Source organism: Mustela lutreola, chromosome 2 (genome assembly GCF_030435805.1).
Source record: "Mustela lutreola isolate mMusLut2 chromosome 2, mMusLut2.pri, whole genome shotgun sequence".
Taxonomy (NCBI): domain Eukaryota; kingdom Metazoa; phylum Chordata; class Mammalia; order Carnivora; family Mustelidae; genus Mustela; species Mustela lutreola.
Window position 1 is genome coordinate 115,877,862 of NC_081291.1, and position 27,229 is coordinate 115,905,090.

General features: G+C 45.5%; 1 protein-coding gene across 5 annotated transcripts in view; it reads left to right on the forward strand.

The window, feature by feature from the left end:
• Positions 1 to 27,229, forward strand: part of DGKG (diacylglycerol kinase gamma) — a 209,932-nt gene that overhangs the window by 65,263 nt on the left and 117,440 nt on the right. For 4 of the 5 annotated variants that reach the window (XR_009350976.1, XM_059163209.1, XM_059163206.1 and 1 more), the window contains 10 exons: positions 2,357 to 2,527; positions 7,595 to 7,644; positions 10,825 to 10,899; positions 11,570 to 11,692; positions 16,273 to 16,390; positions 17,977 to 18,065; positions 21,273 to 21,389; positions 22,337 to 22,429; positions 23,923 to 23,982; positions 26,645 to 26,724. Coding sequence is in view for 4 of the 5 variants with exons in the window: in XM_059163209.1 (XP_059019192.1) it covers positions 2,357 to 2,527; positions 7,595 to 7,644; positions 10,825 to 10,899; positions 11,570 to 11,692; positions 16,273 to 16,390; positions 17,977 to 18,065; positions 21,273 to 21,389; positions 22,337 to 22,429; positions 23,923 to 23,982; positions 26,645 to 26,724 (976 nt within the window). In the remaining variant the exon portion in view is untranslated. The remainder of the gene's footprint in view (positions 1 to 2,356; positions 2,528 to 7,594; positions 7,645 to 10,824; positions 10,900 to 11,569; positions 11,693 to 16,272; positions 16,391 to 17,976; positions 18,066 to 21,272; positions 21,390 to 22,336; positions 22,430 to 23,922; positions 23,983 to 26,644; positions 26,725 to 27,229) is intronic. The other variant, XM_059163210.1, reaches the window with a different exon arrangement.

The following is a 27,229-nucleotide window of genomic DNA, read 5'->3' on the forward strand; positions in this document are numbered from 1 at the left end:
TTGGAAATAGTTTGACCTTTTTGGTTTGGGTTTTAAAGCTTTACTAGGCAGGACCAGAGAGGCGTTTACTAATTTCACCCAACTACCAAAGCAAAACTCTTCTGAGTTCTCTACCCAGTGTTTCTTGAGTTTTCTGCCTTGATTGGTGAGAAGAGACACTATTCTTGCATTCCAGGGATTGTTCCCACCAATACTGATTCTTTCCCTAGCCTCAGGTAGTCTCATCACACATCTATGCTAATTGTTACTCAGCTGAATAATTGAGGGGAAACTCTACTGATTACTCACAGAGGACCCTCTGTAGATCTCTAGAGTTCTCTCTGTGCAGCTTCCTCCTCTTTGGTGCACTGCCCTGTGAACTCTAGACACCTTGGACTCCCCAAAGTCTGCCTCTTCAATTCAGAGAGACTTGCAGGATCTGTCTGGGCTCCCCTTTCCTGTGCTGCAGCCCTTAAAACTCTTTCTGGACAGTAAGATGTGGCAATTATAGGAATCATCTCATTTGTTTTTCAGTCTCTTGGGAAAATCACCATTTGGTGCTACCACATCCAGTGTCCTGTGAACCATTGTTTCATATCTTTTGTCCAGTTTTTTAATTGTTTCAACAGAAGGGTATATCTGGTACGTTATTCCAATTTAGTCAAAATAGAAGTCATTGTAATAGTGTTTTAATGATGGATAGTTTGAGGATGTAACAGTAACATGAGATATAATGGGCTATCCTGTACAAAGGATTTTTCTCATTTGTCTTTTTTTTTTAATATTATCTATTTATTTCACAGAGATCACAAGTAGACAGAGAAGGAGGCAGAGAGAGGGGGGGGGGAAGCAGGCTCTCTGCTGAGCAGAGAGCCCAATGTGGGGCTCGATCCCAGGACCCTGAGATCATGACCTGAGCTGAAGGCAGAGGCTTTAACCCACTGAGCCACCCAGGCACCCCTCTCTCATTTGTCTTATATATTAGTATGTTTATCCCTAACTTTTCCTCCAGTGATTATTTAAATACTTCTGTTGCATATGTAATTTTATTACAATTTCCCCATCTCACTATCCTTATTTTTAGCTCAACTTACTCACCCTTGAGGCTTTCTGCCCCTACTTAGTAGAGGTTATATCTTCTTGCAACCTCTTAGGGTCTTGTCCAGTAGGAAGTGGTTTCCAATGATCTGGAAGCTTCCTTTCCTTGTGTTGCAGTTCTGTTTCGTAAGATCTGTCTTGGTCTCTTCAGAAGGCCTCTTGTAGTATACAGAGTGTCATTGAAACAGTGGTCTCACCTGCTGTCCATCTGGATCATTGTTAACTCCCTTCTCAGATCATAGCCCAACTCCTGGGACCCAGTTGGCTTTCATGGAACACAGCTCTACTGGCCTGACACAAACCGTTTGCCTTTGCCTGGCACTTTGGCTCTCTGAACAAAAAGTGGGCTGGTAATGTTGCCTTCCCCAGCAGGCATTACTCTCAGGGCTGCCTGTCTGTGTGCTCTCCATTACTTAGTGGATTTTCCACTGCCGGTCTTCCTCTTACTTTTCACTGTGTTTTCTGTGAGTTGCACCCACTTCCTGGATATTAAGAGATTATTTCAGATGGGCATGGATTTAGAGAGACTGGGAAAAGAGAGATAGAGCTCTTAAAGTGACTTGAGAAAGTATAATTCACACAGTAGAATATAGGTGCCTGGTTTTCTCATTAGTAATAACCTCATATTTCTGAATTAGAGGACAAGAAGTATAAAAGAGACAGCGTTTTCCTATCTAAGAAAAGGGGAAACTCCAGAGGGAAAACACTCCATTCCTGCTGAATGATAAACCACTTTCTGCATATTCTTAATCCAAATGATTAGGCTTGCAGCTAGTCAAAATTCGTCCTGGTTTCTGGAAACTCGTTGAGTGTTGGTCTTCTGAATATTCACCTTTTCATTTATCTTTTAATTTATTTGAGAAGAAAATTGTGAAAGCAGGCATTGATAAATGACCAATAGTCTGGTTTTTAGAATCCTAGCCAAAACTCTATAAACTGGGTGTGTTCCCAGACCCTTAGGCTAAATGCCATTTACCTGTTGCTTATGGGCATTACTAAAAATCACTCTCATCTTTTCTGAAAATTCACAGAGTATAGGTGAATTTCTTACAAGGATATAGATTCTTAAAGGGGTCAGAATGGGACCCATTCAGAGAGTATGAACCCCACAAATTAGATATCTAGGACCACAGATTGGATCATATTTAAGTGACCAACACTTTTGAGGATACTTGTTTAAAATTCTTGCCTCTATCAAGAAAATGATGGAGTAACAAAAGGGGTTTAATATTTGTTAAATACTAAGTGCTTTTGGATGGTTTGCTTTTGGCTATTACAGAATTGAAGATCACTGAGAAGCAAGAGCCAGCTAAAGACCAAGTGGCTGCAACCCCCTTGGGAAACCCTGTTGCTCCATCTCCAGGCTCGGAATCCCCCATAGTGTACCTGAAGGATGTTGTGTGTTACCTGTCCCTGCTGGAGACGGGGAGACCTCAGGATAAGCTGGAATGTAAGTGCTCACCCTCTCAAGGGCCTTCAACTTTTCCTTAGAAGATCTAGTATCTTGTCCTTCATTCTAAGCATGCCAGAGAGTGACCTGGGATCATGGGTATTGGTGACACCTGCTTGGGGAAGGTGCTTCGGTCCTGTCACCAGCAGTGATCTGGACACATCTTACAATCCATGCTGGGAACCCAGTACCAGTTGTGTGGAGAGTAGGAAGTACATCTGAGACCTTGCCATTGAGAATCTGGATTTGGAAATTGGAGAAGTCTCAACGTGGAGTTGAGACTCCCTTCCATTGCTGGCAGGATTTTCTGAAAGTCTCTAACCAGAAAGTTCCTACCTTCCCTTATTTTTCAAGGGAGGCTATTCAATATCTGTCTTCCTTCTATTCTGTACCCAAGTATGGGGAATTCCTTTTTCTTTAACTATGAGGAATTCCTTTTTCTTGATCAACCTCTAGCTTGTTAAAACTTATTTCTGTTTCTTCACCCACCCCCACCTCAAGTTTTTTGGCCTCTAGAGAAAAGGGGCTAGTTAAGTGAGGGAGTTGGTTCCAAATGTGACTAAAGTTGATTTAAAAAACATATCTTCAGAGAGAGAGAGAGAGAGAGAGTAATGGCTGGTGGCAGAAAGGAAAACCCAGAGCAACTGAAAGAGCCTGGAATTTTTTTTTTTAAGATTTTATTTATTTTATTGACAGAGAGAAATCACAACTAGATGGAGAGGCAGGCAGAGAGAGAGAGAGAGAGAGAGGGAAGCAGGCTCCCTGCTGAGCAGAGAGCCCGATGCGGGACTCGATCCCAGGACCCCGAGATCATGACCTGAGCTGAAGGCAGCGGCTTAACCCACTGAGCCACCCAGGCGCCCAAGAGCCTGGAATCTTATAGAAGATTCACTTCAGGGATGGTTTCCCCCACCTCCAAGAGCCTACAGGCAGACTTTTAAAAATAGGAAATAATAGGACCTTGTTAAAAAAGATATATTGTTTTGGCTCCTCTTGGGAACTTAGTAGATATTAAGGGAAAAACCACACGTATCATAGCAAAAGTCAAAATTCCAGCTAATAAGATGACTAATCAACAAAACTTCAACAGTAACTAGGTTACTGTTTAATCTACTGGCAAGGTTAACCCTTGCCAAAACCAAAATGAAACAGTTCATTCATTAGCTGAGCTTAAAATCTCCCCTGTAGTTTTGAGGTGTTAACAATTGCAAGTCTGAAGTGCTAATTTGGTGGCAAATATAGCAGGTTTCTGTATCTTTTGGCTAATGTTAAAAGTGAAATGTCAAATTATTTCTAACATTCAGCTGAAAATTGGAGTTTAAGGTATTGAATTTGTTCATATTTACCAGAGAGGATGTGGCAGATTTTTTCATATTAGTGGCTCTCAGATTGAGTCTGGTAATGGCAATAAAAAGAAACTGCATTTAAAATTTTTTTTTGTTGTTACAGAAAATTGCCAACATAGATAAAAGTAGAAAGCACAGTAAACTTCCCTATACCTATCAGCCACCTTCAGTAATGACCCTGCTTATAATCAATCATGTTTTATTTATACCTCCCATGCACTCCCTCTGCCCCAGAATATTTTGAAGCAAATTCCAGACATCTGTATGTACCTCTAAAATACGACTTTTTCTTAACTATAACCTCACCACCATTATCACATTGAAAGACAACGATTCCTTATTACTGCCTGTTCACAGAGAAAGCAGGCAGAGCTAAAATAAGAACAAAAGTATTCGTTTAGGGCCTCAGAATAGCAATATGGAGAACACAGATTTGGGTAGAAACCCATAAAGTGTCCGTCCCAAAGGAACAAAAGTCAGGGGTGTTTAAAGACAAGAGGAATTCTCATGTATGTGTTTGCAGAGAATTTTGATTGGTGTTGGTAGTGGAAAACTAATCTTAATTGATATATAATTGGTGACTGAGGTTATCACTAAACAAAGTCTCTTTAATGTAGCAAATTGCAGGTGTTCAGGTTGAGTCCTTGGAATCTTTGCAGTTTGGCCCCATTCAGAGTTCACGGTTCCGCCCGGTTAGGAACTACATGAGGCCCATCTCCTTAATGGTCCCCCAGCTCCATTTTAAAGCCCCTTGACATAAGTGACTCCATTTAATTTCATCTTTTATATACCAGATATTCAGTCGGTGTTCACATTTTCCCAATTATCTTACCTATTTTTAACTGGTTGTTTGAATCAGAATCCAAATGTGGTCCCTACATTTGCCATTGCTTCTTATGTTTCTTCTATTTTAATCTTCTGCTTATTATTTTTCTTGTAATTTTTTATTGTAGAAACTTGGTTATATTTGTCCTCTAGAGCTTTTAATCTTTTTTTAAACTAAACCAGATGAATTCAAATCCTCTCCTGATTTTAATGACTGAAAACAACTTAAGCTTTTCTCTTTTAATAACCAAACGTGCATTTTTTGGGAAATAATATCCTGAAATCCCACCTATCATCTGTTCATTAACAATTACTCTCATTGTTGAAGACCTTTTATCTGCTAATCACTTTTTTTCTTTTTAAAGATTTTATTTTTTTATTTGACAGACAGATCACAAGTAGGCCAAGAGGCAGGCAGAGAGAGAGAGGGGGAAGCAGGGTCCCTGCTGAGCAGAGAGCCCAATTCCGGGCTCCATCCCAGGACCCTGAGATCATGACCTGAGCGGAAGGCAGAGGCTTTAACCCACTGAGCCACCCAGGCGCCCCTCTGCTAATCACTTTAAATGCATTATCTCATTTTAAGCTTACAATAACCTGAGAAGATCAATGTGATTATTCTCATTTTAAGTGTAAACGACTTGCCCAAGGGCATGCTGGTCTTAAACGGGATACTTTCTTCCTGTTCTTTGTGGTTCAGCTGTCCCTGCGTTATAGGACCAGGGGAGCTCCCCACGGGAGTCACCCGGGGCCCAGGGTCTGGGAACAGCAGTGGTGGGAAAGCCTGCCCTTTCCATCATCCAGCATCTGCTTGGCAACTCAGCCTCCTATGCTGAGTGCCTCTGACTAGGACATTCTGAAGACTCAGAGAATAAGAAGGCCATGACCCTACTTTGAAGGAATCTTGACTCCTGGCACAGTCACCCCACTGAACAAGGCGCAGGGATGTCACAACATTAGAAAGATGTGATGACACACAAGCAACCTAACAGGAGTGTCGTGATCTGTGGGTACATGCTGAGAGGTCTAGAGTGGGTATGTGGGGGAAGGGTCAGTCAGGGAGGCCCAATGAAGGGTTCCAAGAACAGGAGGAAAATGAAGATGTGTCAGCTCTGCTCCTGACTCCGCTTACTTCTGAGATCACAAACAGGATCTCTACCTTTAAGATGAGTGAAATGCAGTTTCCCAAGTCCCAAAAATGAAAATTTAGTCCTTTGCCCAAATTTCTGTCCCAGGTCTTCCTTATCCTGCATCACCTCCCTACAGCTAGAACATGCTAAAGGGTGTTTCTGAATAGCACATTGACATTTTAAGAAAAACAAATACAACAGCTTCTATAATGGTAACTACATCATAGCTTTGTTGAGGATTCCATCAGCAGTAATGATAGCGTGTACAGCACAGTGCATCGTACTTATTAAATGCCACATATAAATGTTTGTTAATGAAAAAAAGCAACAATAAATAACATCTGGGGGCACCTGGGTGGCTCAGCGGGTTAAAGCCTCTGCCTTCGGCTCAGGTCATGATCTCAGGGTCCTGGGATCAAGTCCTGCATCGGGCTCTCTGCTCAGCAGGGAGCCTGCTTCCTCTTTCTCTCTCTGTCTGCCTGCCTCTCTGCCTACTTGTAAAATAAATAAAATAGTTTTTTAAAATTAATTAATTAAAAATTTTAAAAATAAAAATAAAATAACATCTGTTGAGTGCTTTCTCCATTTCAGGTGCCATGGGACGGGGAGTAGGGCACATGAATCTGTCTGTATAAGCTCGATCTTCCTGAAATCTTTAAAGAGGCCAAAACATTTAGATGTCACAATATTGATTTTTAGAGTGATCATAGCTGGCATAAAATTCTGAGGTTAAAGAAATGATGTTGGACTTCTTTGCTTGCTCTGGGGATGTTAAGAGAAAGAACACATCAATTTAAACTTCCCTGAATATCTTTTTTAGAGAGTGAAGTTGTCAAAACCTTCTCTTAAAGCCTTTCTAAGGGGCGCCTGGGTGGCTCATTGGGTTAAAGCCTCTGACTTCAGCTCAGGTCATGATCCCAGGGTCCTGGGATCGAGCCCCGAATTGGGCTATCTCCTCTGCGGGAAGCCTGCTTCCTACCCTGTCTCTGCCTACTTGTGATCTCTGTCTGTCCAATAAATAAATAAATAAATAAATCTTAAAAAAAAGAAAAGAAAAGAAAAGAAAACCCTAAGTATTAAAAAGGCCAGCAAAAATATTTACTATGTATGTAGTCTTACTTGGCATGTTTCTTTCACGAACATTTTATATTTATTTTATACATATCTTGTAGGATATTGTATGCTTATTTATATTTCTTATATAGAACAATTAAAATTATTACAGAAATAAAAATTGACCGATCATTTACATACTAATCCTCATTTAAAAAAAAAAAATACCTAGGAGGAAGGGGAACCATTGTAATCTCCATCTTGCAGATAAAGAAACATGGCTCAATGAAGTTAAATGACTTGTCTGATGCCCTTGAGGTAATAGGACAAGGCCTAAATCCACACCCTTTCAGGGTGCAGTAAAAGCAGTGTCCCATTTATAGTTCTGGTGCTCCCACCAGCCGGGCACTTGTGAGCTGTGTTCCAGTGATGCTGCGAGGGTATGCACCCTCCACCAGGAACCACACTGCCACCTGGATCTCATCAGCCATGGAGTTATTGCTTAGACAGGTCCAGAAGCCAGACGGCTAGGTTCTCCTCCCTTTTTCCACCCCCTGTGTAAGAAATCAGACTCTGTACTTTGGAGGGTGGGTGAGCTGGCTGCAGGGGCCTTTGCCCCAGCGACAGAACTGAGCTAAAGACCGGCAGCATCAAAGCCCCAGTCCATCTGTGGTGCCCAGAGGACACCTTGAGCCTCACCTCTGTGTCTCTTGCAGTCATGTTTCGTCTCTATGATTCGGATGAGAACGGTCTCCTGGACCAAGCGGTAAGCTCTCATTCCAAATGTCCCTCCTGAAACCAAGAAAATCTGGGGGAGAAGGGAGCAGGTGGAGGAAGAGTCTAGAAACCCCCAGTTCTAACATTAGAGAATAGCAGTGTCTTGATAGAGCCTGCAGGAATCAGGGCAGAACCCCCCCACTGCTACTTTCCAGAGGGCCAGCTTGAGGGAGAACAAACTCCACCTGACGTTTTCATTCCCGAAGCCTTGGATCTCACCATTTCAGAAGGGGAGTTGCTTTAGTATCTTATCTATTTGAACTTCCCAGTATTCCTCTTATACCCAGAGCAGTAGCTCAACCAGTCTGGTTCTTTCTGCTCTGAGCAAATGGTCCCGTCCCGTTGTACCCGGGAAGGCCTGAGACCCGCCCCCGCTCTCCCTCAGGAACAGGCAAGGACACAACAGGGATCATGGAGTGAAAAGAGGTATGGAAGGGAGAGAGGAGAGAAGGCAAACTATCAGGCAGCCCTGCGCTCATCACCGGCACTGTTAGAGACGGGGCTCCTTAACAGAAAGGCTGTGAGGTTGAGAGGCATGGGACAGAGTCACACCAGCCCCACAGGGAGGAAGGAAACAAGTCCACTAGACCAATGAAGTCATCCCCAAGTCCTCTAAACCCCAAGGCTCCTTTAAGGGATCCCATAGCCACAAGGTAATGCCGTGGGCTGCATCACACTGGAGAACAACCAGAGAATCACAGACTTCCAAAGCATTTGATCAACACACGTTAATGGAGTGTCTGCCCCACGTCAAGCACTACTTCAAGCGCTGGGGCTATGTCAGTGAAGCCAACAGACACAAATCTGTGCCCTCATGAAGCTTTTGTTCTAGCGCAAGCATGCGCCCTACAAAGCTGAGCGAGGTATGTGTCAGAGAGAGGTGCAAGTCAGAAGGAAAATAAAGGAGGGAAAGGAAGTGTTGGAGGGAGCAGTTTAGCTAGAGGAGCCAAGGATGGTGTCCCTCCGGGGATCTGTGAACAGGGACTGGAAGGAAGTGAGGGAGTGAGTCAGGGGGACATCCAGAGGAGACCCCTTCCAGGCTGAGGCAGCCCCAAGTGCGAGGGGCCAGAGGGGTGCTTGGAATGTCAGCAGATGAATGAGGAGGGAACTTGATGGAACAGAACAGCAAGGAGGTCAGAGTTAGAGGTAATAGAGATGAGATCAGAGAAAGAATGACCAGGAGTGGTTGTGGGGAGAGTTCACAAAACCCAGCAAGTTGTAGAGGGGATTGGAAGTTTGTCTTTTACTCTGGAGGAAGGGAGAACCATTGGGGGTTTTGAACAGAGGGGTGACACAACTTCGGTTTAACCAGATCACTCTAGCTTGCTGTGTTGCAACTAGGCTGTAGGGACACCAGCAGGGACGCCAGTTTGGAGGTTATTGGAATAAACAAGATAAGAGATGCTGGTAACGTGCACCAGAGTAGAAGCATTGCAGATGGTAAGAAGGGGTTAAGTTCCAGATCTGTTGGGAAGACAACACTGGGGGATGGAAGTGAGTGTCTATAGAGACACCCAATTCAATTTTCCATAGAAGATATCCAGCAGATGGATGCCTAGGATCTATGTGAAAACTCTCAGGAGTGGAGAGTTCACCCTCTGCCTCAAGACCGTGGTTCCACTGTTGGGAGAACAGGTAGAGAGGGCTTCCTTCCTGCACAGAAGGCACCTCTCATCTACCAGAGAAATTCTCAGCACAAAAGAGGATTCTGTTTCCCTCTCCCCCTCCCCCAACCGCTCCTTCCCTATACCCCTTGGCTTACTTCTGCCCTGTGTAGGTGACCAGGACAGCGGACCAGTGGAAAATCGATCCTACACCATAGGTCTTTAAGATTTAGAAGGTACTGTCCCATCTACCCTAAGACCTTCACTAAGCTCAAATTCCCCCAATATTCTACACTGTTTCTCATAAGGCAGGCTTAAATAACCACTCTGACCAAGCTCTGGTTTGAAAGTGCCATTCTTAAAATATGACACAGAACCTAACCTATTCCTCTATGAATCTTTAAGCAGTCACATGTGGCCTGAACAGAGTGGACATCTGGGGAACAAGTTCTTCCTAAGATCTGCTATTCTGCTTCCTGAAAATGCCTTCCTATTCACACAGACCAAGACTGAGTCTAATTCTTAGTTCCTGAATCACATTGTTTTAATCAAGGACTCTTGAACCCAGCTCAATCCACCAAGCTCTTTTTTTGTTGGAAAATCTGTTGCACCCTGTCCCCACTGCTTGGCCCACTACTTTACCTCCATTTATTACCTCATCTGTGATTTTGCAATGAATTTTTAAAATTTTAAATAGAATGTAATTTTTAAAATCCCTCCTGGTTTTTAGGTTGCTTATTTTAACCCAGCATCCTACGTGGTGGAAATAACACTTTTGAACTTGGCTTCCATTCACCAACGTGTCTCCCCAGATCAGTCTTACTATGAGCATCTTCCATGGTGCCCAAGAGATACAAATGCCTCCTCAGTCTAGTGTGTTGCCATGCGACTCTTGGTGCACTGATTTCATTCCCATCCAGCAGTTCTGTGAGGTCTTAAAGAAAGCCTGACCTTGGTACTAAACAAAAGTCTTGCTTACCAGGCAGGTGTAGCCCTTATAAATGTCCTAATCAGAGTCCCGGGCTCAGGGCTAGGCAAGATGCAGAGGAAAGAGAGACACTCAAAAGATAGAGTTAAGACCTGAGCTAGGACCAATACAGTGGCCCTACATCCACCTGCAAATTGACCCCTGAGGGATATAGATGGATGCCAAGTTGCTAAAGCTTTGGGAATGAGGAGCAATAAAAGAGGGTGAGGGGAGAGAACTGCCTTGGTTTAGTATTTAGGAAGTATTTAGGAAGCAAGAATCACAAAGGAGAAAACAAGAGTGCCTTCTCTCCTGAGACTAACAGAATTGAGGAAGGAAGTTGAGTTCAGGGGGAGTCCAAGAAGAAGACAGTGAGCTTTCTGCATACCTGTGGCTTGCCCATGTTCTTTGTTTCTTGTGAGCGTCTACTCTCCACAGAGCTTTGTAGTCGGGGCTGTAGTCCTCTCCTTAGGAAAGGCCAGTATGTTACACGGCTGCTTCTCACGCTTTGCCCTGCCCATCTTCCCACGGGGTTTGGTTTTGGGTCTTGCTCATGAAAACACATCTTCAGTGGTTCTGTTCTCTTGATGTTTTCTAGGAAATGGATCGTATTGTCAACCAGATGCTTCACATTGCCCAGTATCTGGAGTGGGATCCCACAGAGCTGAGACCTGTAAGTTTCCAGAAGCAAGGGGAGATGTCCAAGTGAACTTCTGAATGAAAGCAAGATAAAATGTTGACCGTGCATGCGCTCCCAGACTCACCCTCTCATAGGCAGCTTCTCTGGGGTCCTATGCCTTGACCTCTGTTTTCTCTAGGAAAAAATTGAAAAAGAGGAAAAATTGAAAGACATAATTTAAATAATAATACCTAATAATGCTCCCTAACCTTTCCACCAGAGCTAAATTTTTATAACAAGGGTTCAAGGAATTTAGAACTAGAAAGAATTTTAAAGATTTTCTCAATCACGAGATAATATTAGTAGCTACATTTGGGGGCTCCTATGAGTCAGGTACTAGATGAGACATTTTCTATACCTTTTCTCTTATCATCACTACACTGCTTCCCACATAGCAATATTATTTTCATTTTATAGGTGAGCGAAGCTGAACCCAGAGAGTGGGGGTGGCTTGCCCAAGGCCACGTAGGACAGGGCAGGGCAGGGCATGGAACCCTGGCCTCCTCACTGCTGTTTGCTCCCTCACTGCTCTGCCTGCTGTAAATCAGAGCACAAAGGGGTAAAACACAAAGTATATAACACAGCAAAAGAGAAAGAAGGGGACAGAGGGAGGCAGGGAAGTGCAGGATGAAAGTGGACAATTGTTGCTCTCTGGGTTCTGCAGATACTGAAGGAGATGTTGCAGGGGATGGACTATGACCGGGACGGCTTTGTGTCTCTAGAGGAATGGGTCCATGGAGGGATGACCACCATCCCACTGCTGGTCCTGCTGGGCATGGACGACTCTGTAAGTCATCAAGCCTGAGCTCAGAGAGCTCTTATCTTTCAGAAGCATCAGGTTCCATGCGGAAATCAGCATCTATATATGGCCTTGGCTTCTTCCCTTCCCCACTGGGCACACCATAGCCTCTAAGCCAGCCCCAAAGTCCTCTTTTTCCACCTGTTAGTGCCTGGTATATATTCATTCATTTGACTGAGAACACTGACTAAATTAAATAAAGGTACTGTTCTGAACACAGTAAGGGGATTCAAAAATAATATTCCCCTACCAGAAGCTTAGACTCAACCAGGTGGTTTGAGGGTTTGTGTGGGGGGAGTCAAGGAAGAATCCCATCATTTCAACAAATTAGGGTAAAATATGCTAAGAGTCTTGACAAAAGAAGGAAAGGAGGAAGGGAAGGAAAGATACTGATGTGTCCCAAAGTAGAGGTTTTTCAGTGATACTATCTTATTTAACCATCAAAACAACCGGATAAGATGTATATTTTTCCCCAATTTGTATAGATGAAAAACTGAAATTCTGGGCCTAAAGAGCAAAGGAAGAGCCAGAATTTATTTGCACTTAACTCCAAAGATCCCATGCTTTCGAAATCTCCCATACTGAGGAGTGAGAAAGTGGGAAGAAGCCTTGGGGTCGTTTGGCCTGGTGGGAAGTACCATGTGGGAGTCTGAGGTCTCATCCTTGAGTATAAAGGTCAGGTAGAAAGCCCTTAGAGGGTGATGTTTGATCTGGTTCCAAGGATGGGTATGATTGGCCGATGGGAAATGATAGAAGAGAAAGTTTATGGCTGGGAGAAAAGCTTGATCAAAGACCTAAATGAAAGAAAGTTCAGAGCGTATTAGAGAAACCTCCCAGTTTTACCAGAATAGGGAATACATATAGAGGCTTGATGTGAAATCCATGGTAATATAAGCCGTATCTGATCTGGTCTGCTTATCTCGCAAGGGAAATCGCTTCCATACACAAAGGAAAGATAAGAACTAGATGGTGGTAAATGCTTGATGTCACTGAATGGTGGACTGTTGCACAGGTTGTGGACAACACCTCTTTGAGATTACAGAAATGCCATAGAGAGGACGTTCAGTTGGGTTAGCCTCTCTCTGGCTGCCATTGCCCATAATGTCTCCATCTGACTGCTCTGCAGTTAAGAAGCTGCGCCTCCGTTCCCAACACTCAAGAACAAAGAATCCTGCAATCATCTTAGCATGTCCAGCACTTTCCAAGTGCTAAGTAGAAATCAAGGAACCAGGAACTATATAACTTCTGCCTTCTTATTCCTTAAGACCCAAAAAGTCAGAGCTGGAAATGATGTTGGTGATCCACACATTAGTCTCTCTCTTTTACAAACTGAGGGTCAGAGAAGTAAAGGGACTTGCCCTCAGGCACACCCAGTTAGTACCAGAGGCCAACCGCCATATTCCGGAAGAGAATATGCTTATTCAGTGATTCCTTACCAAGAACCTATCATATGTAATAATCCACCTGAGCTAGGGCATGGTGGGCTCAGATAAGGAAGGCACAGTTTCTGCTATCGGTACTTGAATCAAAGTGGAAGTTCCAGCATTCCTGTTTTTTTTTCCTGAAATGTGAGAATGGAGGTGAGACATTTTAACCACAAGAAAGCAATTTCTATTTCCTATTCTGTTTTGGACTTGCTAAGTCCAAGGCAGCATACAACTCTTTTCATGGAGGGGATCTACTCTCATATGGCTGGAGGAGGGAGAGAGGTCTATTTCTTCAACATTACCTCTGATGTCTCCCCCAAATGCCAAACCAGCCTCGTAGAAGACCGTAATTTACATCAATAAAGGGGCAAACAAAAGCAAATGTGAATGTAGCTTTTATCAAAAGTCTTAAGTGCATTTAAAAATATGCATTAAATTGTAAGTTTTTACATTTAATATTCAAGATTCTAGAGAAAGCATCCCTCGGTAGCTTAAAAAAATCACATAGCCCCTTTAGTTTTTTCAAAACCCACATGGGACAACTAAAAAGTCAGGAGATCTCTGAATGGCACAAATGCAGAGGAGAAATGGTCTGCCCCCCCCACCACCACCAGGATGGCACTGGGGAGGTGACACCCACATCATGCAGACTCCTTTGTGCGGAAATGAAAGGGCCACATGGTGGCGCTATAACCCAAGCAGAAATGTTATTTCAGCCTTCATCTGGGTCCTTTTGCTTCTAACCCCACATCCACGAAATAGTATCTAAGAAAACAAAACCATCTGATTGAGTTAATAAAGGGATTTTCAGGTAAAATGACAGCTCTGTAGGGTAGATGAAGAAGCTGTGCTGAAGACTGCTGTGATTTCCCTTCTGTCCATAAAGGAAAACCCTAGAATGTGTAAGTAGGGGGAGGGATGAAAGGAGCATAGACTCAGGCCAGCAAGACCAAGTTATGAAATAAGTCGTTTGTTATTTTATAGTCTTGGACTATTTATATAACTTCTCCAGGGCCCTCTTTCTTCATTTCTGGGATAGGCATAAATCTACCTCCTTACAAACACTCTACTTGCTTTGTGTTCCCCAGTGTCTAACACAGAGAGAAACTTAATAAAAGTTTTAATTCACGATGTGGTAAGCGCTGGATTAGGAGCTTGACTTACGTTACTTCACTTGATTCTTACAGACATCCTCTGGATGTTTATCAAGTGAATGGATGAATCAATCTTTCCCTAAATCATTTAATCAATCAGTAAATCTATTTACTAACGTGGAAACCATTAAACAAAAAGCTATAATTCTATAAAACTCAGATCTTTAAAGAAGCAGTGTTTTGAGGCAGTAAGAAGAAAAATGCTTAGCCCTTCTTTGGAGAGGGGACCAGCATTCGGAAGAGCAGATGGCACTTCCCTGGAGACCATGAGGAGCCCAGTCTGGGCACAGAGACAGATCTGGCTGCCGTGACCACCCCAAACCAGAGGTGCGCAGAAGTAGGAACTGGGTGTGAGTCCAGCACGCTTGTCTCTATGTCAGTTCCCCCCACCTGATTCCAGTAGTTCTTACCACCCTTAAGACCAGCCCAAGGATGTTAGTCTTTTGATGGAGCCCAAGACAAACGTTCAGGGACAGCATACACGGAGGCATGTTCCTGAAGCCACAGCCTCCCATGAGGCTGTGCTCCCAGAGCTAGAAGTTGGAAGATCTAATGGCACTTAGCAATATGGTTTTTAAGACACCAAAGGATGCTTTCTTCAGAATTTTGAATATCAAATGTAAAAATCTTATAATTCGGTGCCTATGTAAAAATAAATGCATTAGACTTTCAATTAATAGAAGTTACGTTCACATTTGCTTTTGTTTGCCTCTTTACCGTTGTAAATTATGGTCTTCTAGGAGGCTGGTTTAGCATTTGGGGGAGACATTGGGTGTAATGTTGAAGATACAGTTTCTCTCTCTCCCTCCTGCAGCCTTAGGAGAGTGGATTCCCCTCTCATATGTGGTTGTATGAGGCTTGGCTTCACTGGTGGGTAAGGATGAATTTGCTTCTGGGCCAAGTCAGGAGGAAGTGGTTTAACCTCTCTCTATCTCTCTTTACTATTTTATCTGTGTACAGAAAGTTGAAAGAAGTGGGTTGTTTTTGCTAAATGACTTTTTCCTGATTACAAAACTGGTACACTCTCACTGTAGAAGAAAACATGGAAAACATATTTTTTTGGAAAAAACGGTAAGGAGAAATTAGAGATTAAAATACATCTGTGGTACTGCTAACAGTAGCTAACTTCTGTTAACAGTTCAGTGACGTTTCTTCCCATCTTAGATCTTGTGTTAAACTGAGATTATAATACATCATCAAATTTGCATTCACTTAGCATTGTATCATGAGCACATTCCAATGCCATTAGATAATCTTTTTAGTATCTTTTTGATGATCCATTAACAATAAATCCAACTAACCTTTGGAAAATTTTTACAACCTTCAGGATATTTCCAGTTTTCCATTTTTTAAAAACAGTTTTGGATTAAATGCCTGGAAGAGCACAAAAATGTTCATCTGACTTTCAAACGTCATTTTTTGAAGGGGTCCCTGGGAGGCTCAGTTGGTTAAATGGTAAGCTCTTGATTTCAGCTCAGGTCATGATCTCAGGGTCCTGGGATCAAGCTCCACGTTGGGCTCTCTGCTCCAGAGTCTGCTTCTCCTTCTCCCTCGATCCCTGACCCCTCCTTCAAATAAATACATCATTTTTTAAAAAGAATTATTTCTTTAGAATAGAACCCAAGAAGCAGAATTTCTAAGTCAAAAGCTGTAAACATTTAAAGGATGATGATGGACAGATGGATGGATAGACAGACAGACGATGGATAAGGAATTTGTTCTGACTTACCCTTCTGCCAGCCACATAGGAGAGGTCTTCTTTTATCCCCACTCAGATATTCCTGATTTTTAATATTTGCTAATTCTAGAAACAAAGGATTTTATCTTGATTTGCACTTCTTTTGAAAGAGTCCCTAAAACAGTTAAACGACTCTCTTGTATTCCACATGTGAGAAGAGTCTTTTTAGAAAAAAAGAGAAATGTCCAGGAGCCACCACCCCCGCCCCCCTCCAGCCTGCTCAGCATCTCCTTTGCTGTACCCCTGCAGGGCTCCAAGGGGGACGGGAGGCACGCCTGGACCATGAAGCACTTCAAGAAGCCCACCTACTGCAACTTCTGCCACATCATGCTGATGGGCGTTCGGAAGCAAGGCCTGTGCTGCGTCTGTGAGTCAGCTTCCTTCAAACCCCTTACCCCGGGAATGGCCCTGCTCTGCACATACCTAAGCCATTCTTCAGGACAGTCTAGGGATTGCTACTTCTAGCTTGAAGGACCCCACAGCAGGGAATAAAGCAAGAGCTCTCTGTCCTTTTTTTTTTGCGTTACCCATGTGAAATGGACAACCGCTGTCCTGTGATTGGAATTCTGCCAAGGGCCACTGAGCCCTGGCGGGGGTGCGAGGGAGATTCACGTTCATACATCATTTTGAAACATCTCACACTCATTTGAGTTGGGTTTTGCTAGCGAATGTTTATTTTGCTGAAGCTGGGGGTGTTTCTTAAGAAATAAGATAAAACTGCTATATAAATGCAATGGAAATTAAAACTCTGCTGTTTCTCTTTATGATCCATTTAGTAAAGTCAGAAAAGAGAGGAGGGAAGAAAGCTCAGGGAGAAAGGAGGGAAGGAGACCAGAAAGGAGAACCGGAGAAAGATGGAAAGGGGAGGAAGGAGAAGGGGTGTTGTAGGAAGGAGAGTGGAGAGAGAGTGCAGGGGGAGAGGAGGAGAGGCTACAGCACACAAAGGCTTTATAGGGCCCAGGGGCTGTGGCACAGAGTCCCAACAGCTACCTTATCACAGAGGCAGCAAACCCTCTGCTGGGACCCACCAGGCCCTGGTGAGCTGCGGCTGCAGGAGAGCCCCTGAGTGCAGGTCAGGCCACTGAACGTTTATCCAAGCTGCACACATGAGCTAGTCAGCAAGTGACATGGCCACAGAAGCCACCTGAGCAGGGCTGGGCCGTGGGTCTACCAAGAGCAAGCGCCCATGGGAGAGTGAAGGCCCCCCCCCCGAATCCCTCCAGCACCCAGTCACGTCCAGCCCTCACATACACTCCTCTTATAGAAGAACCCAGTCTCATTGCTGGTAGGTTCGAGGCCTGTGGGCCTTCCTGTTTGCGTAGTAAGAAGTGGTAACAACACAATAATAATTTATGGGAGAGCTATTCTGACACACACAACGCTATACAAACTATCTCATCTGATGCTGTAAAAGCCTTGCAAAGAGAAAGAGAGCCCATTTTATCCCAATTTTATAGAAAATACTGAATTTTAGAGACAGGAAGAAAGTTACCCACGATTGTGTGTGCGGTGACCAGTGGCAGAGCCAGAGTTCAGGCCCAGGCCTGCCTAATTCCAAAGTGAGGAGCACCCCTGGTCTTTCCGTTTCCTCTACAGAATGCATGGCATTAGTTGTACTGAGCAGGTTACACTTCCCTTAAGTGGAACGTCTTTTCTGGGGATGTTTTCTTCCTGCATTCATGCTCTGCAGAGGCAGTGTGGTGGGGTAGAGGGTACAGAAACGTGTCTGGGAGAGAACTATGGACTCTCCTCTCACTGAGCAACTGGAGGCAGTTTCAAATTTCCATTTGGAAAGCCAGTGCGCATAGGTTCCCGGCCTCTAACCGGTCACCCAGAGGGAGGCACAGAACTCGGTTGGAGTGGAGGTGGTGGGCAGACGGCTGAACCTTCCTAGGTAACCACTCACAAGCACTTTCTTTCTTTCTATCTTTCTTTTTTTTTTCTTTTTTCCAGACTGCAAGTACACTGTCCATGAACGCTGTGTCTCCAAAAACATTCCTGGATGTGTCAAAACATACTCAAAAACCAAAAGGGGTGGTGAGGTTAGTGATCTCTCCTGCCTTGTTCTACTGCATGCTGCATCCCAGGCAACATGTCCATTACCACAGACTCCTGGGCAGGAAGCTTTCTCAGGCCCCTGCTCTGCCTCGGGGACAGCCTTTATATCATCCTGTTCATCCATCAACCCATCAGCATCTTCCCGGTACCCACCATGTGCCAAGCACTGTGCTAGGGGGTCCCCAGGTTACAAGATGGTCCCCAGTTTGTGCTGTCTTGTAGGAGAGCTACAGACACGCAAGCAAAGTATAAGCAAGTGAGATGTAGGATAATGGTAGGGCTGTGTGGGACAGACAGTGGAGACACCAGGGAGGAGGCTGGGGAAGGTTCCACAGAAGAAGTGGCATTTGAGTTGTGCCTTGAGCCCAAATTGGGAGGACTTCACAAGGCATCAGGGAGGACAAGGCACCCCAAGCCGAAGAAGCCTTGAGTGCAAGGCATGGAGACGTGGCCTAGTCTAGGATCTGTACTTCGTCTGGTGGGACTGGAACAGAGGATGCTTAAAGGGAAGTGACAGGAGATGTCCTCCAGAAGTGGTAGGTCTGGCCTGGGGAAGTTCTCGCGAGGCCAGCTGAGGTGTCAGAAAGGCATCTCCTGCACAGTGAAGGGGCCTCTGCAGAGTTGTAACCCCGTGAAGAGACACGAAGAGATGATTGGGTTTGCGAATTAGGTTAACTGCTCTGACCTTGGGGCAGGAGAGAGATCAGAGCGAGGAACAGAGTTTCTCCAACAGTTCAGGCAAGAGGCAGTGCCACACCAAGGGACTGCCTCAGGGGGACGGGGGTCCTGTACTCACCATGCTTAATACACTCACGTTGACAACAGCAAACGTGGCAGTGGCAGTGTCTGTGTTGAGGGTCCCCTGGCCATGCTGGTTGTTGCATATTTTGGTTGTCTCCTGGCTGAGGGAAAGGAGAGGAGGGGAGAGTTGGAGACATAATCTGGAGGTAGCACTAGGACTTGGTGATGGGGACGTAGTGGATGGGAGTGAGGAAGAGGTTAGGAATGGCTCCCAGGTTTTGGCCATTGGGTGGTGCCATTCACAGAGTCTGGAACTAGGCTCTCCTTAAAATGAGCAGGGGAGGGGCACTCTTGAGTCCATTCAACCTGAGTGAGGAGATGATTAGTGGCAGGGAGTGGCATCCAGCCCTCCACAGGACTCCTGAGGGAGAAGGGTGATCCAGGACACGCGTGCATGCCTCATGAGATGCCGCATGGTCTCTTGTCTACGCCTGCACCACGCCCATACACACCTCTTTTCATGTCCATACCTTTCACCAGGACGCACCACCTACTTCCTGGGCTCAGGCCCTAAGCCTACATCTGGCCATTTGCACACATGCCACAGAGGGAGGCCGCTCATGGGCCAGCAGAACACATTCTCAACCTTCTGAGTCTTCAGGGGTAACCCAGGTCCTTCGCCATCTCTTCTGATCCCAGAAGAGGTTGGAGAAGGCAAGATGGTGGTGGGACATAGCCATGGACTTGGAATCAGAAGACCTGGCCATGAGTCCCTACTTGGCCACTTACCAGCCTGGGACCTACGACCAGTCACTTAACCTCTTTGAGGCCTCATGTTTTTTCTCTGCAAAATGAAGATAACCAGAATCTCAGAGCAAATTCATTGCAACCACATGGGTGACAAATTGATCAGCAAACAGGTTATTTTATACGAGTGGGGATGTGCAGCAGGTGAGAAGCTACAAAATAAACATGACACCTCTTCCAGAGCAACAATTTCACCGAAAACCTTTAAGGGAGAGGACATGGTAACTTAATTGATAAGTAACTTTAATCAAGCTTTTACTTAATACACATATGGATGGAATCATGCAAATATTCCGTGTGTGTGTGTGTGTTTAATTTGTCAGGGAGAAACAGAGTAAACACAAGCAGGGGGAGAGGCAGGCAGAGGGAGAAGCAGGCTCTTCTCTGAACAGGGAGCCCAATGTGGGACTCAATCCCAGGACCCTGGGATCATGACCTGAGCTGAAGGCAGACGCTTAACCGACTGAGCCACCTAGGCATCTGTCCATGTGTTTTTATTATCGTGTCTGTAGTTGGCTCTTCAGGCTGTGCCTTCATCCCTGCAGAGGCCATACCCTCTCTATTCTGCTGTTTAGAGTGGCCAGCAGAAAATCTTGAGAAGTTCTGTAGAATTCCTAGATAGAGCTAACTTAGGGTTTAGGCTCCCAGAAGGTGGTCTCATGGGGCACTTCGGCTTCACTTGCATTCACACACGTACTCGGACTTTCCCACCTGCTTCCTAAGTTCCTGGGTGGCGCTAGTGGCATTTCCAGGGCAGGGAGCAGATAGAAGCAGCTCTCTAGGAAACAGATACACAGACTGCTGGCTGCTGACCCACACTAACGTCTTTGAACTTTTTCCTCTAACTTCCTTCTAGAGGTTTTCTCAATCTTAGCTGCACATTATCACGCATGGTGCTTTAAAATAAACTAATGATGAGTCCTGTCTTTGGAGACTCTGATTTATCTGATCTGGAGTGAGGGCTGGGCATTAGGACTTCTAGAAGCTCCTAGGCAGTTCTAATGGACTGAGCGCCACTGGCCAATAGAAGATGGGAGCATGAAGGGAGTTATCCCTCAGCAGGTACGTCTCAAGGCCCAGAGCTGTGCCAGGGAGCCTCTTCCACGTGCGCTCTCTTTAACTGCCCCCAGAAAACCCAGCGGGGGGGACTTATCATACCAGTTTCTATAGGTGAGGGACCTGAGACTCAGGGAGGTCCAGGAACTGGCCCAAGGTCACCCCGCTGCAAAGTGGAAGGTCAGTGACTCCAGCGGGCTCCATCCGTGGCCCGGGCCCTCTAGTGCTTGCCTGCATCGCGCTGCCTTCCAGGAGAGGGCGCACACAAGCACACCACTCCACAGGGAGTTCTGCAAGACAGATGGACTGCCAGACAAGATGCTGCTCAGAGGCTTGCCTACCGGGGTGAATGAGTTATTCAAAGTGCAGCCTAAGTGGTTTTTCCTCGACTTTGATTAGCACGATTGCAGTTAGGGAGGGACCGAGTCTATGCAGTTCGGCAAAGCAGCCCCGTGTCCACCAAGTAAAGTCCACTGAACAGAAGGCAGCCCGTCGGCCCTCCCCCAGCCCTGGGCTCCTCTCAGACCCTTCTCCTCAGGGATGTGGCCCTGCAGCCCTCCCTGGCACCCTTCCCTTCCCTCCTGCAGGTGATGCAGCACGCGTGGGTGGAAGGGAACTCTTCCGTCAAGTGTGACCGGTGCCACAAAAGTATCAAGTGCTACCAGAGCGTCACCGCGCGGCACTGCGTGTGGTGCCGGATGACGGTGGGTCGGCGTGCAGGGTGGCCCTGTTTCTTTTCTGTGTGTTTTTGCTCAAGCTGCAGCCAGGGAGCAGTGGACATCCTGCCAGAGGGCATGAGCGGAGCTAGGAGAGCAAGACCAGGAGGACAAGAGCCCCCACTCCAGGCGCTGATTCTAACAGTGTCTCCAGGGCTTCTCCAGGCTGCCTGGAGAAAAGGTGACCTCAGAACCAGGGAGCGAGAGTTGCTGAAGAAGAAGGGCCGGTCCACTGCCTATGTGGCCAGGGAGCTGTGAGCAGTCACCAGACCATTAGCTGTCTCACCTGGGTGTCGTCTGGGGCCAGGGGCACAGGGTAGGAGTGAAAATAGACACGAGAGCCCCTGCTCCTCAAGGCATCTGTTGAAGGCACACCCCTTACAGCAGCCCCACTCCACAGCAGAGGTCTATGTCCCCTTGGGACACCTGACGCTGCCCGCCCTGCCTGCCGTGGAAACTCTGTGTCTTGTCTTGTCCCCCTGACCAGGTATCAGCCTCAGAAAAGATGTGTCTGCACATCAGGCTGTAGATGTCTTAAAATGTACAGGAAGAGTCTCAGGTTTTATTTCCAGCCTCTCACAAGTTTGTTCAACAAGCTCTCCTTACAGAGTCTCAGAGCCTAGGTCCAAGGGGGTTTCTGGAATCCACAGGGCCTGCCACACCGAAGGGTCCCAGCCTGCCCATGACCATTTCACTCCAGCAGTCATGGACGGCGCTCAATCTCCTTTGTCTCTGCCTGCAGCCAATATGACACCCCTGACCACATCACGCTACACACACACACACACACACACACAGCTATCCTGCCAAAGCTGGCAGTGCATAAGGATTTGGGGGAGTATTGCATTGCTGGCTCCCTGGCAAGTCTCTGAAGGCTCACACCTGAACTGACCCCGGTTAGTCTCACTCACTCGCTTCTTCATTCTTCCCTCCAGTTTCACCGCAAATGTGAATTATCAACGTTGTGTGATGGTGGGGAACTCAGAGACCATATTTTGCTGCCTACTTCAATATGTCCTGTGACGCGGGTAAGTGCTGCCCCACCAGGCCTCTGGGCTCTCTGGGTTCCTGGTTCAGATGCAGGTGGCATTCAGACAGCCACCTCCTTCCGAGGGCTTTCCACAACTCCTAGGTTTTGTGTTTACATGTTTGAAAGCTCAGGGCGGCACTCATCAGTTTGTGAGAGAAAACTCCCCTAATTGGGGCTCACTGTTGGCCTTCTTGAATGCTCCAAAATGACCCATGGAGAAAGCATGTACATTCTACGCACTTTGCCAGCCCAGCAAGCTGCGGGAATTTCTGTCCCCACCTGTGTGCGGCTAGGCCTCCCTTGTCCCTGTCAGCCTGTCTCTTTTGTCTAAACATGAATCTCTCCCCACCTTGAGGACGCCCTCTTAGGCGTCCAAACCTTGTTTGGAGATGAAAGCAGGAATACTGATGTCCCTTTTGGTCCTTCTGAAATTTTCTGTCTCTTGTGTTGGATATTCCTCTTTTGGACCAAACACCGAACACCTTAACGATCCCTTCTGTCTTCAAGATGTTGCCAGGGCCTGCGGGTCCCTCTCACCTCACCCCTGACTTGACCAGCTACTCCTTTTTCATGAAAATAAAAAAAGAAAGAAAGGAACAGCACCCCTTTGGAAAACCAGTTGGCAGTACCTACTAGGTTGGAAAAACACTAACTCTGTGACCCAACATGTCCTTCTGGGTATCTGTCTGAGAAATACAAGTGCTTGTTTCACCAAAAGGCCGGCGCAAGAATGTCCATATTGATCTTGTTCGTAACAATAAAAAACTAGAGACCGGCTAAATGACCGCTGACCACAGGGGTCTGAGGCATACCCGTGTAATGGAATACCTCATTGCAGCGAGAGAGAGCCATGCTTAGCTGCAACAGCACGGGCAGTCTCAAAGATAGATGCTCAATGGAAGAGACTAGACTTTAAAAAGACATGCCCTATGATTCCATTTATGAAATTCCAAAGCCAGGCGTCAAAGCTTGACGAGACCGTAGTGACAAGGGCATATATGTATATAGAAAAACTGGGGATGGAGATTTGAGGATTTTAACACATGTGAAATAAACATCAATAGAAAATAATCAACATTGAAGAAAACAAACAAAACTAAAAGAAATGACTTAACACAGTATCCCATCGTTTAGATAGTGCTGAGCAGAAAAGCCAGGTCTAAGACAAGGCTTTCCAGAGCTTGAGCTTCTAAATCAACAAAGATTTCTGTCAGTTTTAGAGTTTCTTCTCCCCAGGTCTGTTCCAGTGTCTCCAAGTTAAAGTCAGAGCAAAGAATGACAGAGGCCTGGGGAGTCCTAGAGAGACCCATAGGGAGCATGTCTTTTTTTTTTTTTTTTTTAGGTTCAAGCCCCATTTTGATAAACTCCTCCCTACTCTCTACTGGTTTTGCAGTATCTTTGTATTAACTATTTGGTTTTTTTCTGATTTTTTGTTTTTTTATTTTAACTAGGGCATTTAAAAAAAATATACGTTTGTCTTTCTCGTCACAGGACAGGCAAGGTGGGAAGTCTGATGGCAGTGTGTCAGCCAAGACTGAACTTGTGACGCAGGTACTTCAGCAAGTCCCAAGTCCGGTCTCTCGTTCTAAGCGTGTCCAAGGCTGCCTGCGGGGAGGACAGGGTTTGGATTCTAGAGAAATAAATCTCAACATTTGCTTTCTCATCTGATTAATTACATAAATACATCACACAAGAGGGACACTTTATTTCCAGCTTCTGATTATTTTTGACCACCACACTATTGACAAGTGGTAAAAAGGGAGGTTGGCTGATTCCATTGCTGGTCATATTAACTTTATCACCTCTTTAGGAACAAGTTATGTAAAACTTATTGAAAACATACAATGGGTTTCCCAAGACGGTCAAGCTGTTTCTAGAATGTGATTTGCCAAAACAAAGTTCACCAGATCCAAAAGTTCCTTTTTATCCTTAAATGTATACGTAAGAATATATACTTAAGAATTTTTTAAAAAGATCTTACGTATTTGAGAGAGAGACAAAGCACAAGCAGGGGGAGGGGAAGAGGAAGTTGGAGAGGGACAAACAGACACCCACCAAGCAAGGAGCCTGATGTGGGGCTCCACTCGAGACCCAATCCCAGGACCCTGAGTTCATGATCAGAGCCAAAGTCGGACTCTTAATGGATTAAGCCACCCAGTCGCCCCTTAAGAACTCATTTTTTACTTGGGTTCACCAAGTAAGAGTATTAGAAAAGGAAATGGAAAACTAGGGTTTCCTCCTCTGTCTCCGAGCCTCATGTTTTCTTGTTTGGAAAAGGGCATTGCAGTCCCTACACTGCCCACCTCCCAGAGATGCTCTAAGATTAAATGAGAACATGAAGATTAGTATGTCTTGAAAATTAAAACATAAGCAACAATGATGGAGAAACCATAGTAAAATGGCATAGCCCTAGAAAGGCAGAAAGTCAGGTGGAACAGATACACACACACACAAAGAAGGTGTACCATATACCAGCTATTTACAGCTTGCAACTGTCTGGTTATCCTGCATCTGTTTTGATTGGGAGTGTCCATGCTGTACAGATGATTAACTATTTTGAATATCATCCCCGGAGGTAAGGAATTACTCCTTAGGCTCCAAGATGCTTCTGGGTGTCACACAGACAGTCACTCTGGGCAGATGAGAAAATTCTTAAACATTCATAAAGAATGCCAGCGTCCATTTCAAACAACACAGTGCTGTGCTTGCTGAAATTTCAGCTTGCGATCTGAAAAGGTAGGCCTCACGCATCTCCCTATCAGTCTGTCCCTCAGCTGTGTCCACTGGTGTTTATTAAGTCCCCACTGCCCAGTCTGGTGTCACGGGGTGCTTGGTAGGAGGGTTACACACACACCCGCCCTGCTCCTAAGGCATTTAAAATCCAGTTGATATTTTGAGACATTTGCCTAAGAACACATGAAACAAAACCCACATGAATGGACAGCAAAGGGAACCCAGAAGATATTCTGTGTTTCAAGTGCAGTGGTCTTAGCTGCAGTGATAGAGGAAAGCTTCATAGAGGATATAGCTCTTGAGTTGGACCCTAAGAATGCAAAGTTCTTTTTAAGAGATTGCAAAAAAGGAAGAGGGATCTTCAGAGCATCAAGGGGGAGAAGAAACCAGTGCGAGCAGACCCCCAGGGTGGGAAGGCAGGGGACACACTGACTGGAGAGTCAGAGCCAGACTGGACTGGGACTGCCACTGAAGCCCTTAGCATTTAAGAGGCAACAGATTGGGACTGTGTTAAAATGTCATGGATACCACATCAGGAGATTGGGATTTTTATCTTCTGGGCAACAAGATGTCATTAAAGGTTTCTGAGTGGAAGTGGCAGGACTGATGTCCTGGGAAGGAACTGTATACAGGTCTTACCTGAGGTGGGAAAGGCCTGAGCAGTGTGGGTACCATGGTGACTGCCAGAGATAAAGGGACATTCGAGGAAGTAATTGTCAGGATAGGGTCTTCCCTAGATGATGAGCAGAATGATAATAGTATGTTTAAGGGAAACAGTTCCAGTTTTGTGGGGCACATGAGTTTGGGCATGCAAGTTTGCAATGATAGTGAGATGTTTGGCTAAAGTATCCATTGGACAGTGAGAAATGTGGAACCAGAGCTCAAGAGAAAGACGAGGGCTAGAAATGTGGATGTGGAAGGTGCTAGTGGAAGTGATGGTTAACTTCACGAGTGTAATTTGGTGGGTGTGTATGGCCAGAAGACCACAACTTCTAAAGTTATACTCAGTTGTATCCCTCACAAAGTGTAATCTTGTGCTTCCAGCCAATGCCTGACTGACTCAGTGGGTGGAGGTGTGACTCTTGATCTCAGGGGCTGTGAGTTTAAGCCCCACATTGGGCATCGAGCTTCCTCAAAAAAAAAAAGAATTAAAAAATATATCTTTAATCTTGTGCTTATAGACATAATACCACACCATTGTTGAATGATTTGAAGCTATGGTGCCATTGCCGCATCTCTGATCCCAGCCTCAAACTCACTGTTAACACTGCGTAGGTCCACTTACGTCAAAGACACTTAGCTGCTTAACCCTTCAGGAAGTTCAGCCGGGGAACAAAGACCTACCTCCCTACTCCCTCTGCTCTGTGCCAGGAACTGCTTCCCGTCCACCTTTTCTGGAAGCCATCTTAGCGTCAACTCTCATCTCCTTCGTCGTCTCGGCTGGACAAAGAGCTAATTTCTTTTTCTTTTATCTTTGAAGTATAAGATCATTCCCACCCCGGGTACCCACCCCCTGCTGGTCTTGGTGAACCCCAAGAGTGGAGGGAGACAAGGAGAAAGGTATGTTCTCTTCTTTTTCAAAATGAGAGGCTGAGACAAGTTCACGCAGGTTTTTTTTTTCTTCCCCTTAAGAGGGTAGACTGCAGAGCCAGGCAGATGTGTGTTCCAACCCCCAACCGCTTTCTGACCTGGTTCAGCTAACTGCTTAACGTCTCTATGGTCTGGTTTCCTCCACTCCTCTCATAGCTCCGTGGTGAGGATTAAAGCAGACACATCCTTAGCCTAGGGCCCATCGAATGAACCATTATTACGGCTCCCAAGTTCCAACCAGGTTCGGAGACGAAGATTTCCTTCCCAGCCTCACAGGCCCTTCCTTGATTAAGAGCAGTGGCAAGACTTGCCTGATTGGGACCTCTTGGCCTGTCCAACTCCTGAGAAAGTAGGGCACGACCTCCTCAGGGAAGGAAATGCCCCATCTCCTGGAAGCACTGAGGGAATGGGAGGAGAGAGGGAAATTGGGTGAACCAGCTCTGCCTCTCCGTCCTGTTCAGCTCAGGATCACGGA